This window comes from Vicia villosa, unplaced genomic scaffold (assembly GCF_029867415.1).
Source record: "Vicia villosa cultivar HV-30 ecotype Madison, WI unplaced genomic scaffold, Vvil1.0 ctg.002525F_1_1, whole genome shotgun sequence".
Taxonomy (NCBI): domain Eukaryota; kingdom Viridiplantae; phylum Streptophyta; class Magnoliopsida; order Fabales; family Fabaceae; genus Vicia; species Vicia villosa.
Window position 1 is genome coordinate 43,252 of NW_026705956.1, and position 16,611 is coordinate 59,862.

At 28.3% G+C, this 16,611-nt stretch overlaps 1 protein-coding gene across 1 annotated transcript; it reads left to right on the plus strand.

Moving 5' to 3' along the window:
• Positions 1-13,928: 13,928 nt before the first annotated feature.
• Positions 13,929-16,357, plus strand: LOC131639077 (F-box protein At1g80960-like). Its single transcript, XM_058909583.1, has 4 exons — positions 13,929-14,177; positions 14,603-15,334; positions 15,746-15,895; positions 15,980-16,357. The coding sequence occupies exons 1-4, from the start codon at positions 13,929-13,931 to the stop codon at positions 16,355-16,357; spliced, it is 1,509 nt and encodes a 502-aa protein (XP_058765566.1).
• The last annotated feature ends 254 nt before the right edge of the window (positions 16,358-16,611 follow it).

Here is a 16,611-nt window from a genome sequence, read left to right on the forward strand (position 1 = left end):
AACCGGAGAGTCCCCCCTTACCTTAGCCAAGAGTGCTCAATCTTTGGTCTCTCCATCTTCAGCTCTCCTTCGGTTCTTCGTGTTCCCCAGAACCTCTGTTCTTTCACGTTCTTTCTTCTTTCTTTTCCCAAATTCCAAAATGTTTTATGAAAATAACATTTTAATTAGTAAAGGGATTTACCAACATAGCACCCCCCTCTTTACCAACACCACACTTGGCCCAATAGCCCATCTCATAATTCTTTCCAAATAATTCCACCAAAATACCGAATAATTCCAAATAGTAATTTAATTTCCAATTAAATTAAATTTAGAAAATATGGGGTGTTACAACTCTCCCCCACTAAAAGAGTTTTCGTCCTCGAAAACATACCTCAAGTAACCAGCTCGTATAAGAGTCCTTCACCTGACTCTCCAGCTCCCAATTAACAGTACCATCAGTCCATCCTCAAAATCCTTCTGACATAACCAACAGGAAGCATGTTTCACACATTCAAATCCCAGTTCTTATGTCACCTTTGACTATCCAAAGTATACCACCCGCTATATCTCCAAAAAGATTAGCACAACAGAACATAGGTACAACCTATACAATACGCTCAACAAACGAGTAATACAATTTCATAATTTATAGTATGATCACACTGATCAACACTACAGTAATGCATTCCATCTACCAAACATACCAACCTTAGACACACCTTTCCATCTAAGTGATAATGTAATACTTACATTTTTCATCAACCACTTCCTTCAGGAACTCAATACTCGTATTCTTATACCATTGAATTCCAATTATCTGACTCCTCTTAAGTCACACCAGTAATTATCCAACACGTTACATTCCGTTTTTTCCGCACTACTCTGACTACTCATCACAATCACCCATACCAAATAGATTTCTGAGTTTTACCTGATTCCGACTCTCTTTACTCCTTCGTTTCAAGGATCATTCTTTACCATCCATGGTACTAATCCACCACTCATCAATACTTACTCGCACTTAAAACCAAATTCCTGATTTACTTCATCTATTAAACATTCCAACCATCGGAATGAGTGCACACACAAGTAATTATAATCACGCTCGTCATCCTCGATACACCATTTCTTACAAAACAACTCGATTTGAGTTTCGCTCTTTTCTAAGAATTAAATCAATTTCTCCCTTCATAGAGTATAATTCCTCCTTATATCTGGAATCTACAATAACCCCTTGACAACAACACAAAAATATCACAACGTCACATAGCATCAACTCTTCGTTTTAATTCCGCCGAATACGTACTCGTTAATTACGCACAACCATAATAATATATTCATCATCTCGGCAATTATTCAAAGGAGTTATAATTCTCCGACACGACATCCTTACATCCACTGAATTCTAAATCCAACATATAGCTCAATACATATTCTCTATGTAGGCTTCCGACATATTAATTCCTTACTTCCCGCGAGTAGTACTCATAACACTACTCCTCATCACAATTTTTGCTGCGCGACTCTGATTACCTGTCTTAAGTCATCCTCCACCATATTGTACTCTTTCGTATTCACTTCTTCATAAGTTCACACAACATAGTGAGTGATTATTCTCACGGCTCAGTATCCATCACATCTTAAACCATTAAGGTAACAAAACAAGCTTATCTCTTCTATATGATTTCATCTACTACCAACAAGAGATTTAGGGTGATCAAGTCCTAAATTTGTCAATATTAGTTGAAAATCATATTTAAGCATAAACCGTCGTTACTACATAATAGTGTCCATTTTCCGAGTTTGCACCCAAACTCATTAACATCGTCATAGCCCAATAATTCACTACGGTGTCCTTCTAGGATATCCTTCAGAAGCTCATAACATCAGTTACGCAAATCCAATCACTCAACCTCATTATACTATTCTCGTCGATTCCGAATTCACCGCCTTTACCTTGGTAATTCAAAATCAACCTATCGATCAACTCAACATCATCTTTCTGACCTTCTCTAATCTCGTTAAGAATACCACTAGTCATCTTCTAGCATACTCAATCTAACACTATTAGGATCATCTTCACATACCAATTCAAGTCTCAAAATTGTCCAATTAAATCCAACTCATTCATCATTAGCACCGACACATTTAAAGACTTCTTACGCAACACAATAGCACAATATTTTCCTCATTAGGATGGTAATTCAAACCAGAATCCTAATCCTAAAAAAATATACTCTAATCATCTCTACTTCCTCATATTAAGCCCTTTCTGATCAAAGAGGTACTTCAACTCTTATAATCGCAAAACACTTTGAATTTTGAACCATACAATTAACCTGCAAGACCAAGACAACATCCATAACTCGTGGTTTTAATCCAAATCTATTACATCCTTCACGTCCAATTATCATCCCACTCGGAATCTCAACAAAGTCTTCCTCACGTCAACAAATGTTAGAAATTCCCTACAATTCTTCTTTTATACTTATTGTTATTTTGCCATCACAAATACGATCCCAAGAGTTCTAAAGTTTATTCCATCTTTGCTACTAATTCAATCTTCACTAAAATTCATCGGCACTCAAACCATCCTTATTACCGAACATCTCATCAACAACATGTTACACTCAATTTTGTTTCCAACAATCACGGTAGTAAGCATTCTTATTCAACAAGTTTCACGCTTCCATAACCGACTTCAGAACCTTTCCTCATAGGGTCACTCTACGGTATTTATAACTCTCCCATAAATTAAAACACAATCCCTCCTCTTCGTAGGTTCAAACGGCACATCAATCCGACACTCGGAACTCAAGATATGAATTTTCCAATCGTTGTCCAAAAATCCAACACCGACATCATGCAGCGACACTCTATACGATGTATCTAAAACTCCTCAATTGGTAAATTCAATTCTTAAAATTACTCCTCAACAAACCTCCTAATTATTCCTTCAATCCGTTCAACACTGACACTAACATCCCGTGCAGTACCAATAAACAAGTCTAGTTATAAGAACCAGAGTAACCGCAACTTCACTTCTTTCCAACGTCATCCTGTCACAATTAAATATGTTACAGCTGCTGCAACTATTTTTATAGCAAAGTTCATCTCGTTAGCTTTCCGACGCTCCAAACGGAACTCAAATCGGATGTCCAGAACTCCAGTTATGAATTTTCGAAGTTCCGCAGCTATTCAGCAATTTCCCTGCGTTTTACATACGAAAATCTCACTCCAAAACTCACTCTCTTCAACTCGATCACATTCCAAACAGCCCCTCATCGTATCTCTTCACTTCCAAACATCCTTATAACTTAAGCGACGCATTCCCCCGCCGAAGTCCGCTTTCTGCAACATCACGACAACAATCCTCCTTGCAAACTCGTAACTGAACCTCTTCCGAGACGCAAGGCTACTCAACTGACAACTTCGCAGTACACCAGCAGAGCTGACACATCACAACTCAATTCCCAGTGAAGTCTTAATTCCAAGTCACCTTCAACTCGGGAAACAACAAACTCCGACAACGCTCGCACTGTTTCCAACAACAGCCTACTGAATCAATCTTCTTCAACTGAAACATAACCGAGAAGCGAAGCTTCTCCCCCACTTGTTTCAATCCAACACCTGCAACAAACAACCAAGTACCGACAGTGATTCACTCACATGTCGCATACCAAGGAATAATACACCGACAGTATACAACCGTCGTGTAACTCTACTGACTCGACAACTGGCCGGACGGACCGACCTGCTCTGATACCACTATTGTAACACCCTTCTAAACCCCGTAGAAATTAATAAAATAATTCAGAGTAAAACATGAAAACAAGGGTGTCACAATTAATTAAAAACAAATTATCACAAATTCATTGTCATGCTTTCACTAAGGAACAATCTGTCATAATACACAAACATCTCATGTTTACACAGCGGAGAATTCATCATACGGATAAGCATAACATCATCTATGCAATATCCCACATAATCTAATACAACAACATATAGAGTATCATCATAAAACTCTAATCTAACGTTTCCCCCAGTGTTACAATATCAGAGCACGACACCGACGCTATACTAAACAAACTGACTCATGAGCTAATCCTCACCGAGCCAAAAGCCGCTACTCGCCAATCTGAAATCATCAAAGTAAGGGTGAGTCTCATCACAGTTAACAAATATTATTGCATCTTAAATAACAACACATCATAGTTATATTATTCACCCAATTCATCATATTCAGATTATCAGGAACATCTATCATTTACACAAACATCAACAGAACACATCTTTCAAGCAGACAATCATACTCGACGTTAATCCAACAAAACACACAAACAACACATCATCAATATTTATAACACTGGAATACATCCAATCATGTTATAAAAGTATGCATATGTATGAACTGACACTATGCATGTGGTACCAAAATTCGTGAATCATATTCACAGGACTTCTCTCCACGATACTGCCCTCTATTCGCTCACACCCCACATGGGCACACGACTACTGCTTCATCGCTCACACCCCACATGGGCACACGATGACTTCCCGCTAATCTCCGCACAATGGGAATTAGCCTTCCAATGCAAATGATTTATGAATAATGCACACATGACACATACTTACATCTTCATACATCATCATCATTCCGATGCTTAACATCGCTTAACACCTCTTACCAATAAGGTCACAACAAGTATGTACATGTTTAAGCATCATTCAATCATTCGCATACATACACCACATCATCACAATAACATACACATCATAGTAATGTTAATTGCCACCATAACCAACATATTAATATTAACAACATATTAATATTCACAATCATCAATCATTACCATCGTCATACATTGTTACATCTATCATCATTACACACCATGTAATAAATTGATAACAACTCATCAACATAATCACAAAACATGTATTCATTTACGACATGTTATAAACCAACATCACCCAATGGATATCATAATCTCATCACCAATACAAACATGTAACAATAATCATATATAAATAAGCACATATTTGCTACAATCATCATCATCATCAAGAATAGCAACATATTTTTATCATCATTCTAAAACCAATCAAATCATCATCACTTAGATCGTTTAATAAGGTTCAGTTAGCCCAAAACGGCGCATCAAATGAACCAACGGTTAGAAAGTTATGCCTCTTTAAACTTTCATAAAATATCACAAAACAATCACCGCACGCGGCGCCATCACACATTCGCGGCGCGGAACGAATCGGAACAACGCCTTCGCGGCGCGGTCACCTGTTCGCGGCGCGTACTGAACTCTACCTTCAGGTTCGCGGCGCCTCCTCTTTGTACGCGGCGCGAACCGCGATTCTAAAAAAACCCCAATCTGCAGAAAAACAGCATTCCATATATCCCAAACACCCCAACACATACCGGTGCGAACATGGAGAATTAGAATGCACAAACAACACAAAAACCACTTCGTAATACATCAATTACACATCAATTGAGATCATAACAACATAGATATCATGGATTCAAACATAGGGATCAAACATCATACAATTCTATCCCAATCCCTAAATCTATCATACGACCCAATTGACTCAACAACATCCCTAATCAACATCATTATCCAATAACACAATAATAGATGGTAACCGGAGAGTCCCCCCTTACCTTAGCCAAGAGTGCTCAATCTTTGGTCTCTCCATCTTCAGCTCTCCTTCGGTTCTTCGTGTTCCCCAGAACCTCTGTTCTTTCACGTTCTTTCTTCTTTCTTTTCCCAAATTCCAAAATGTTTTATGAAAATAACATTTTAATTAGTAAAGGGATTTACCAACATAGCACCCCCCTCTTTACCAACACCACACTTGGCCCAATAGCCCATCTCATAATTCTTTCCAAATAATTCCACCAAAATACCGAATAATTCCAAATAGTAATTTAATTTCCAATTAAATTAAATTTAGAAAATATGGGGTGTTACACACCCCACTTTCCTCGTCAATCTCACAACTCAAATCATAAATCAAACATAATTTCAATAACCATTATTACATACAACAACAGAATTTAACTCTATCTCTACCACTGTGACAAAGAATATCTCAAATGCACCGCCGTTTCTTCTTTTCAGAAATTATCTCTTGGATTTGATTTTGTAGTTCTTGATTCCAATTACTGTATGTTTTCTTAAAAGAAGTTGATCGATAGAAAGCCAATTTGTAAGAATGATTCGTCGACTTAAAAGAGAAATTATTGTTTGAAACTTTGAAATTCTACATTTTATTATATAAGAACTTCCAGCTGCAAGTTAGAACTTAAATTTTGAAACTAAATAAGTAGGTACAATAGCTTGAATAATCCCACGCTTCAAAAATATAGAAAGAATAAAAAATAATTATTTGGTAATCACAAAAAATAATATTTAGGATCCAGACAATAGAACTGGCAACAAAATACTACCTCCAAATCAACAAAAACCATAAAACCATCTCTATGTGTTCTTTGTTTGGAGAACTTGTTACACCTAACTATTATCTTCCACAAATCCTTCGATTCATTGATGTCCTTCACAGAATCGATTAGGCGAGCCATGGCAATGATTAAAAGGCTGCAAGAACACAAACATATTTCACTTGATTTGGCCAATTAAAATCGAAGTAAAAAAGAGACAAAACATATATGAAGTAAATTTGTACATATTGCAAAACAGAAATGAAGAAGAATTGAGAACCTAAAAAGATAAATTAAAGAGTGGAATTCAATTGATTCAGTAGATATATAAATGTATTTTTCGGTAGTGGAAGGTTTTGTATTTTCAAAAATAAATATTAAATAACAACAAAAATCAAGAGAGCAACACATTAGCAGCAATAAATGCCAAATCAATATGGTTGAGTTATTTTGCTAAAAGTCATTTGTACCCATGGAATTAGAAAAGTTTTAGTACTTTTAGCAGAGGACTTTAAATGGCATTTTCAGGTACTTTTGCTTTTATATATTAATAATAGAAAAAAAGCCAAAATTATTTTTTATATGGAAAGAATGGAACGTTTTTTATATTATTATAATATACATTAAATGTATACATTTCTACAATTATATATTATCATTTTATTTAATTAGTACACATAATATAAAGTTTTATCACCACATCAAAAATAAGTTTTGACCTCTTTATAAAAACGTAAAGAATATATCAACTTTAATTGTAATCATTTTAATTATTATAATTATATATATTAAACGTAGAAACTTTTAAGCATTTGATGGGGTTGTCATACATTTTACGTTTGCAATAAATGAACTAATATCTCAAATAGGTTTAATAAATTTTATTCTCAAACTATGTTTAATTTCTTAATTATAATTATATATTTTTTTAAACTTATAAAATTATAGTTTTTATATTTTAATAATATAAGTTAAATGTAAAATCTTTTAAGCCTTTGACATAAGTTGTCATACATTTTAGGTTTAAGAAAATGAGCTAATATCTCAAATAGGTTTAATAAATTTTTAGAATTAAATAATTTGGATTCAACTGGGGTTTGTTAACTCATATGAATTGACGGGTAGATGTGAACGTATCTATCAGATACCAGCTATTGAATAATCATTTTAGGTTTAAGAAAATGAGCTAATATCTCAAATAGGTTTAATAAATTTTTAGAATTAAATAATTTGGATTCAACTGGGGTTTGTTAACTCATATGAATTGACGGGTAGATGTGAACGTATCTATCAGATACCAGCTATTGAATAATCATTTTAATGTATATCTTTTAACTATTTTTTGTTGTTGTTGTTGTTTTATAAAATCGAAGTTATAAAAATAATTGTACGATTTACTATAAATAGAATCAATGTTAATTTTTTTTACATATTATTAGTATATAATTGAAACTACGGGAATATTTATGAACCGTAAAATAAGTTATGTTATGTTAGATATTCCAAACACATTTAATTAAAATTTGATAAATTATTATAAATTATAACTATATTAATGTTATCCAACTGAAAACATGTGTCATACTTAATAATTTTGACGTTTTCCAAACATTTTGTTATAGATGGTAATTTTTTCAGCTTATCTTTGTATTTGTAAAGTCACACACTTTATTTATTTTTTCAAAGTTTTGCAAAATCGATATCTTATTTTATACATTTCACAATGCAGGTATATGATGCAGGTTTTGTTACTGGCTGGTTTCGATCATTTAAGAAGATAACATTTGAAATTTGTACCATCTATATATTTATTGTTTTACTTAAAGAGCTAAAAATTGAATGTATTATTAGCTCTTTCATGGTTAACTATTATGTTTTTCGGATTAACATAGACTAAAATGTGGTTGCATTTTGGATAAACATGTATATATATAAAGGAATTTTATAAGTCAAAATTAAATACATGTAATATGAAATTCCGACCAGACCCGTGCGGCATCACGGGTTTCCTACTAGTATGCTATATAAAATAATTACTTCATGATATATAAAGTTTTTAATATACTATATAAAATAATTACTTCTTTATATATAATTTTAATCTGACTAATATATAATTCAGTGGTGTTTTAACTCCATTTTTATGTTAAATCAGTAATATAATAGGAATAATATACAGTTTTCCTATTTGATATGAAGCTTGGAAATAATGATTACACTTTTAATGGTGGAACTTATCATGGTCAAAATGATTTTGGATTATACAAACCATTTTTAGTTAATTATTGACTTTTTTTTAATCAATGTAGTAATATTTAGCGAGACAAAAAAATCTTTGTATTAATATTCAGTATTTAAAAGATAAAATATAGTAGAGTATAAAAAAAATTAATTGATGATGATGATAAAAAATTAATTGATGAAGATTATCCCGATGGAAATCATGAAGATGATAACCACTATTTTTTTAGTTATTTATTTTATTTTTTATTGAATAATTTGATATTCAATAATTACAGAGGTAACAACCCATATTAATAGATGCATTGTATCGATTCATGATTTTTTAATGGTTTTTTTTATTCATATATTTTATAAACCTAAATATTAGTAAACGCCAATATTAAATAACCGCATTTTAAGTTTGACTTTAAAATTTGAATTATTATAATCAATGGAAAGATATTTATTAAATAAAAAAGAATGAACTGTTTCTCTTGGAACTACAAATAACCGCATTTTAAGTTTGACTTTAAAATTTGAATTATTATAATCAATGGAAAGATATTTATTAAATAAAAAAAAGAATGAAACGTTTCTCTTGGAACTACAAACACATTCTCAATAAGAAAGAATATTCTCAATAAGAAAGAATGGAACGTTTTTCTTCACTAATTTAAAGATAAGAACATAAATCGATAAATAACATAAATAGAATATAAATCGATAAATAACATAAATAAAATTTTAATAATTTTTTAGTATGCATGTGATAATTTTTTACTGTGTCTCTTTTTAAAAAATTGTGTTAAACCATTATTATTGATTTGGAAACTAAATCATATTATGATAATTTCACATTATGTTTTTGTATGCTAATCAATCAATTTATGATGTTTGTACCTAGACTTTATTAATAAATTAAATATTTTATTAAGACTTATTAATATATTAACTATAATCAAAACTATTATTAAAATATAATAAATTACATTAACTTTACTACTTTAATAATAAATATTTTATGATGTTTTTCTTTTTAAAATTTAGTAATATATTAACTATAATTAAAACTAATATTAAAATACAATAAATTATACTAAAATTTCAATTTATAAAAAAATGTTAGTGTTTTTTTATGATAAAATTGTATCATTTATATTAAAATATATTATAAATATTTGTATATGATAAAAGAACATGAGACAATTATGATAGAAATATACATAAATTTGTTATGAAAAATATAAATTTATCATCCCTTTTATATTTCTAAAATTATATATTATTATTTTATTTAATTAATACACATAACATAAAGTTCTATCACCACATCAAAAATAAATCCTGCCTCTTTATAAAAACGCAAAAAGAATGATAAATTTATAATTGTAAATTTTAATTATTATAATAATATATATTAAACGTAGAAACTTTTAAGTATTTGACGGGAGCTGTCATACATTTTAAGTTTGGAAAAAAGAGCTAATATCTCAAATAAATTTAATAGATTTTATTATTTAATTATGTTTAATTTTTTAATTAAAATTACTTTTTTTTAAAATTATAATTTTTTTAATATTATAATAATATACATTAAATGTATACATTTTTACAATTATATATTAACATTTTATTTAATTAGTATAAAGTAAGTTTTGCCTCTTTATAAAAACATAAAAAAATAATACATTAATTGTAATATTTTAATTATTATAATAGATATATATTAAACATAGAAACTTTTAAGTATTTGACGGAAGATGTCATACATTTTAGGTTTGGAAAAAATGAGATGATATCTCAAATAGGTTTGATCGATTTTATTCTCTAACTATGTTTAATTTCTTAATTAAATTTTTTAATTATAAAATAATTTTTTATATTATTATAATATACATTAAATGTATACATTTCTACAATTATATATTATCATTTTATTTAATTAGTACACATAATATAAAGTTTTATCACCACATCAAAAATAAGTTTTGACCTCTTTATAAAAACGTAAAGAATATATCAACTTTAATTGTAATAATTTTAATTATTATAATTATATATATTAAACGTAGAAACTTTTAAGCATTTGACGGGATTGTCATACATTTTAGGTTTGCAATAAATGAACTAATATCTCAAATAGGTTTAATAAATTTTATTCTCTAACTATGTTTAATTTCTTAATTATAATTATATATTTTTTTAAACTTATAAAATTATAGTTTTTATATTTTAATAATATAAGTTAAATATAAAATCTTCTAAGCCTTTGACATAAGTTGTCATACATTTTAGGTTTAAGAAAATGAGCTAATATCTCAAATAGGTTTAATAAATTTTTAGAATTAACTAATTTGGATTCAATTGGGGTTTGTTAACTTATATGAATTGACGGGTAGATGTGAACGTATCTATGAGATACCAGCTATTGAATAATCATTTTAATGTATATCTTTTAACTATTTTTTGTTGTTGTTGTTTTATAAAATTGAAGTTATAAAAATAATTGTACGATTTACTATAAATAGAATTAATGTTAAATTTTTTTACATATTATTAGTATATAATTTAAACTACGTGAATATTTATGAACCGTAAAATAAGTTATGTTATGTTAGATATTCCAAACACATTTAATTAAAATTTGATAAATTATTATAAATTATAACTATATTAATGTTATCCAACTGAAAACACGTGTCATACTTAATAATTTTGATGTTTTCCAAGCATTTTGTTATAGATGGTAATTTTTTCAGCTTATCTTTGTATTTGTAATGTCACACACTTTATTTATTTTCTCAAAGTTTTGCAAAATCGATATCTTATTTTATACATTTCACAATGCAGGTATATGATGCAGGTTTTGTTACTGGCTGGTTTCGATCATTTAAGAAGATAACATTTGAAATTTGTACCATCTATATATTTATTGTTTTACTTAAAGAGCTAAAAATTGAATGTATTATTAGCTCTTTCATGGTTAACTATTATGTTTTTCGGATTAACATAGACTAAAATTTGGTTGCATTTTGGATAAACATGTATATATATATATATATATATATATATATATATATATATATATATATATATATATATATATATATATAAAGGAATTTTACAAGTCATAATTAAATACAGTAATATGAAATTCCGACCAGACCCGTGCGGCAGCACGGGTTTCCTACTAGTTAAAAAACTTAAAAGATTAACTGGTTAGTAACACTCAACTCTGAAAGAAATATTATTAACATTTAATTTTGAGAAAAATACATTGATTTGACTTATTAAATAACTGAAAATAAAATTTATCTTTAAACACAAAATGTAATTTTTATAATATTTTAACTAATATTTTATCAAGTCGGTGGATACACAAATTAAAGATTAATAAATAAAAGTGTATCGAGTTACGTCATGTGTTAAATACAGTATACTTTTTTATTCTTTTTAAGGGGTAATTTTATATTGTATTCATGATTTAAAAAAATTATTAAAAAAAAATTGAATAGCATGTGGATATATACAAAAAGGTAAACAAAACATGAAAGCGGTAATAAAAATATACGGTGAGATATGGTAAAATTCAACTTTAAAAAAAATATTAATAAACGTTCAACATTGAAAAACATACAATGTATTTGGTCTATTATCTATTATGAAAAATTAAAAATCAAATCTTTAGTTATTTTAGAAAAACAGTATATTGTTTTCGTAATACTTTAACAAATATTTAGTCTGCACATTCATAAAGTGTAATAAATAAAAGTGTTTCCAGTCAGAATAGATATAGTATATACATTCAATCAATATTTTAAATAAATTTTTTAGACGTGCTTTATGCTATTTGTAATTAAAAATATAAAAAAAAGTATTTTAATAAATAAAAGTATACGTATAAGAAAAAATTATACACTCGTTACATTTAGAAATTGTTCCTAAATATTTTCCTTAAATTAAATAAATTTGATTTTTATATTTATTTAATATTTAATATATCTAATTCATATATATCCAAATACATTAATTATTAAATAAATTAAAAAGATAAAATTTGTTTATGATATTACCAAGTGGGTGTACTTTTTGTTTTTCATGTTGCTTTTTCTTGTTGTAACTTTTATTTTGTAGTATTTTTTGATGGCCTATTCAGCATTCCTTGTGCTGACAATAATCATTTTTTTATTTTATTAATTTTATCTCTTTATTAATATAATATTTTATTATTTAAAAAATACACAAGATGAGTATATATCTTTTTTATTTTGATTTTTTTAATTAAAATGGACTAAATTATACTCCGGTCTTATTTTGAGGTGTTTTTTGTTAAATTCTACACTATTATTAAAATAAAATTAAATAGATTGATTAAAATACTTTAATAAGTAGTAATACAGTAAAATAGAATTATTTAATAGTGGTAGGTGGAAAAAGATAATGATACAAACATTATACAATTTTAAGGGTAATTTTATTAAAAAGAACTTAAAAGGTTAACTCGTTAGTATATTCAACTTTGAAAGAAATATTACTTTTCAGAAAAATACATTGGTTTGACTTATTAAAAAATTGAAAATAAAAGATCAACTCATTACTAACATTCAACTTTGAAAAAATATTTACAACATCAACATTGAAAAAATACAATGTATTTGGCTTATTAAAAAATTAAAAATCAAATTTTAATTTATTTTAGAAAAAAAATTATATCATTTTTTTAATATATTAACCAATATTTAGTCAAGTCAGAGGATTCATAAAGTGTAATAAATAAATATTTATAAAAAAAATCACTATTTTAAATAAACTTGATATTTTTATTAATTTGATGATTAATGTATCTAGTTCATATATCATCCAAATACATCAATTATTAAATGATCTAATTTTTTTTTATAATAGTGACAAGTGGAGAATTTTTTTCATTCCTTTTAAATGACATATTTATTTTAAAGAAATATTACTAATTATTTTAAATTTCAAAACTAAGAATAGAATATATTATTTTTATTAAAATTTTAATTATTTATGGTAAATTAAAAAGTGATAAAATAAGAAAAACTAAATAGCATATGATTATATACAAAAAGAAAACTAAATAGCTTAAAAAATTTAATATATATATATATATATATATATATATATATATATATATATATATATATATATATATATATATATATATATATAACCTCATATGGGTAGCTAAGTTCATTGAAAAAAATAAACTAGAGAAATAGAAAAAAGAAAAAAGAAAAAAATGAGATTTATAGAGGAAGAGGAAGATTTGATCAGCAAACTTCCAGACGCACTTCTATCTTCTATCATTTCGTTACTTCCTTTCATGGAAGGTGTGAGAACTAGTGTGCTTTCAAGACGATGGGAAACAATGTGGAAATGCTCATCTCATATGAGCTTTGATCAAAGAAAAATGTTGAAGCTTTTGATCGAAAATTACATTAGAACTTCTGATCCAACCACACGCCTTAAAATGGCTTTGGGTCGTAAGGTATATTTTTAGAGATTCTATGTACAAGTATTTATGTGATATTGTTTTTTTTAGGTTTTGTAATTGTTATTCATGACATTTTGTCTAACTCTTTATGATGAAAAAATAATTATGATTTCAATGTTTTTCTTGATTTTTCCATCCCCTCTAAAACAGTAGTTAGATTAATCAACAGATAAAGAGTCTTGAGATTTGAAGTTATATTAGTGAAAGAATTTAGATTTTGTTAGAGACTCGACAAGAAGGGGTTTTAGGGAGTTAATTATATATATATATATATATATATATATATATATATATATATATATATATATATATATATATATATGTTAAATTTTCAAGTGATATTCAATCTTAAAGGATTTTGATATTCTATAATCAATCTTTCTCTAATATTTATTTTTTCTCAAATTTGTGCATGACAGATGTCTCCGGAAGATGAACAATATTTTGACTCAATTGCTCAAGCAGCCATATTAATTACATCAATTATAGATAATCACATTGGTCCTTTGAAAAGTTGTAGCATTCGACATTTAGTTGAGAGTTGTGCAAGTGGGGATGTTGTTAGATGGATGAGAAAGCTTTTGGTGAAAGGGGTGACAGAGGTTTCAATGGAGCTTGAATCCTTTGATTATTGTCACCAAATAAAAGATATATCCTTAATGGAAGTTGGGTGGAACCTTAATATTCCTTTTGACATTTTCTCTAATTTCAAGGTTCTTAAGTTGAAGAACTATCGATTTAACACAATACCTTTTCCAAATTCTTCTCAGGTTTTACAGACTCTTACTCTTAATAATCTGGACATTGAATCAAAAAATTTTCAAGAGATCCTCTCTCATTGCTTATCTCTTGAAAATCTTATAATTGAAAATTGCAATTCATTAGGATTCAATGTTAAGATTGATAGTCAGAGCCTAAAATATTTTAGAGTTTATGACATGATAGTGCAAAATCTTTTAATTTCTGCCATTAACATTGAAATCGTAGAGATCGACTCCGTTATTTGTAATGTTGGAGAAATTATTTTTGAGACCCCAAAACTTCAGGTTCTCAATGCTTTTAGTGATTTGGAAAAATCTGGACACTTTTTGTCTCTTTATGGAAATAAGCTTTTAGGAACAAGGGATATCAACAAAAGATATCAGATATTGGTGAGTATTTCTTTTATACTTTACATTGTTTTATTTTTGTCAGTTGATCAATATAAATCTTATGTAGTGAATGCATGAATATATTTCATTTCTTGGATATTAACAAATGTATGGTCCAATATGTAAAAAAAACAAATGATGTTGTTTTACAAATATTTACTTTGAAAAAAACAAAATCTTTATTATGATTGAGGTTTTTTTTTCTTGTCAAAATTATATGGTAAAAAGTAAACTTTTGTAATACTGATTGTGAGTATTTATTATCAATAATGACAAGTCACTGTAATAAATAGCAACCTAAGAATCTATCTTTATTATTTACGATTTATCTGTAATTCATAGAATTAACATTACCAAATATCTTAATATATTTAGTTATATTCTTTTTATAATTATTACTTATTGTCGTAGGGTTCTCGAGGTACAAGCATGGAAAGTATATTTCACAATTTGGTTACCCTTTCCCTTGATTTAGATTTGGAAAATAGTATTAATTCAATGGCTCTTTATTCTGCCTTGAAGTCTTGCCACAAACTGATGAATCTTCAAATTAATAATAAGGTACGTTGAGAATTGGTTCACTCATAGTCATAAGTTCACATCTACTTTTATTTCATGAGACATGAATTTTCTCTTTTCTTTTAGGTAAACTCGGACAAAGAAAATGGAATAGATGATCATAAAACCAATGATTGTATGCCTTACGACGAATATATGTTTTGGCAAAAAATGGAGCCATGTGAGTGTATTAATCATCAACTAAAGTCTGTTTGTTTAAAGGGATATAGAGGTGGAAAGTTTGAATATGAGTTTGTTAAGTACTTAATAACTAATAGCCAAGTTATACAGAATATTATCATATGGTTTGTGGATGACTCTTCATGGGCTGAAGTTGTTGCAACTACATGTTTATTATCTTATCCAAGAATTTCTCCCAAATTATTCATTGATCTCAAGCCTGGAGTGGAATATATAAAAAATTATGGTGATAAATTTGAAAAGTGGGTTGTAACCCTAAAATAAATGTGAAGATATGGAATAAAAGAGCATATTTTGGTTTGGAAATAATATCTTAGTAGGTTGAGCAACTCTTGTATTTTTTCGGCTTGAAAGGAGAATTCTATTGTATGTCTGAAGCAATAAAGGTTTTAAAGTCCTCAGCCTTATTTCTTTGGTGGAGTGTTCTTGGTGCTTCTCTTGAAAAAAAATTATTTTATTTGAAGGTGATTCAATCGGGTTGAGACCAAGCATTTGCCTTCTTATATGTGATGTATTGT

Bases quoted from the DNA above. Each gene is read 5' to 3' on its own strand.
- LOC131639077 (XM_058909583.1), top strand. From the start codon at position 13,929: ATGAGATTTATAGAGGAAGAGGAAGATTTGATCAGCAAACTTCCAGAC. The intron at 15,335-15,745 runs GTGAGTATTTCT...TTATTGTCGTAG, and splicing joins ACAAAAGATATCAGATATTG to GGTTCTCGAGGTACAAGCAT. The intron at 15,896-15,979 runs GTACGTTGAGAA...CTTTTCTTTTAG, and splicing joins ATCTTCAAATTAATAATAAG to GTAAACTCGGACAAAGAAAA.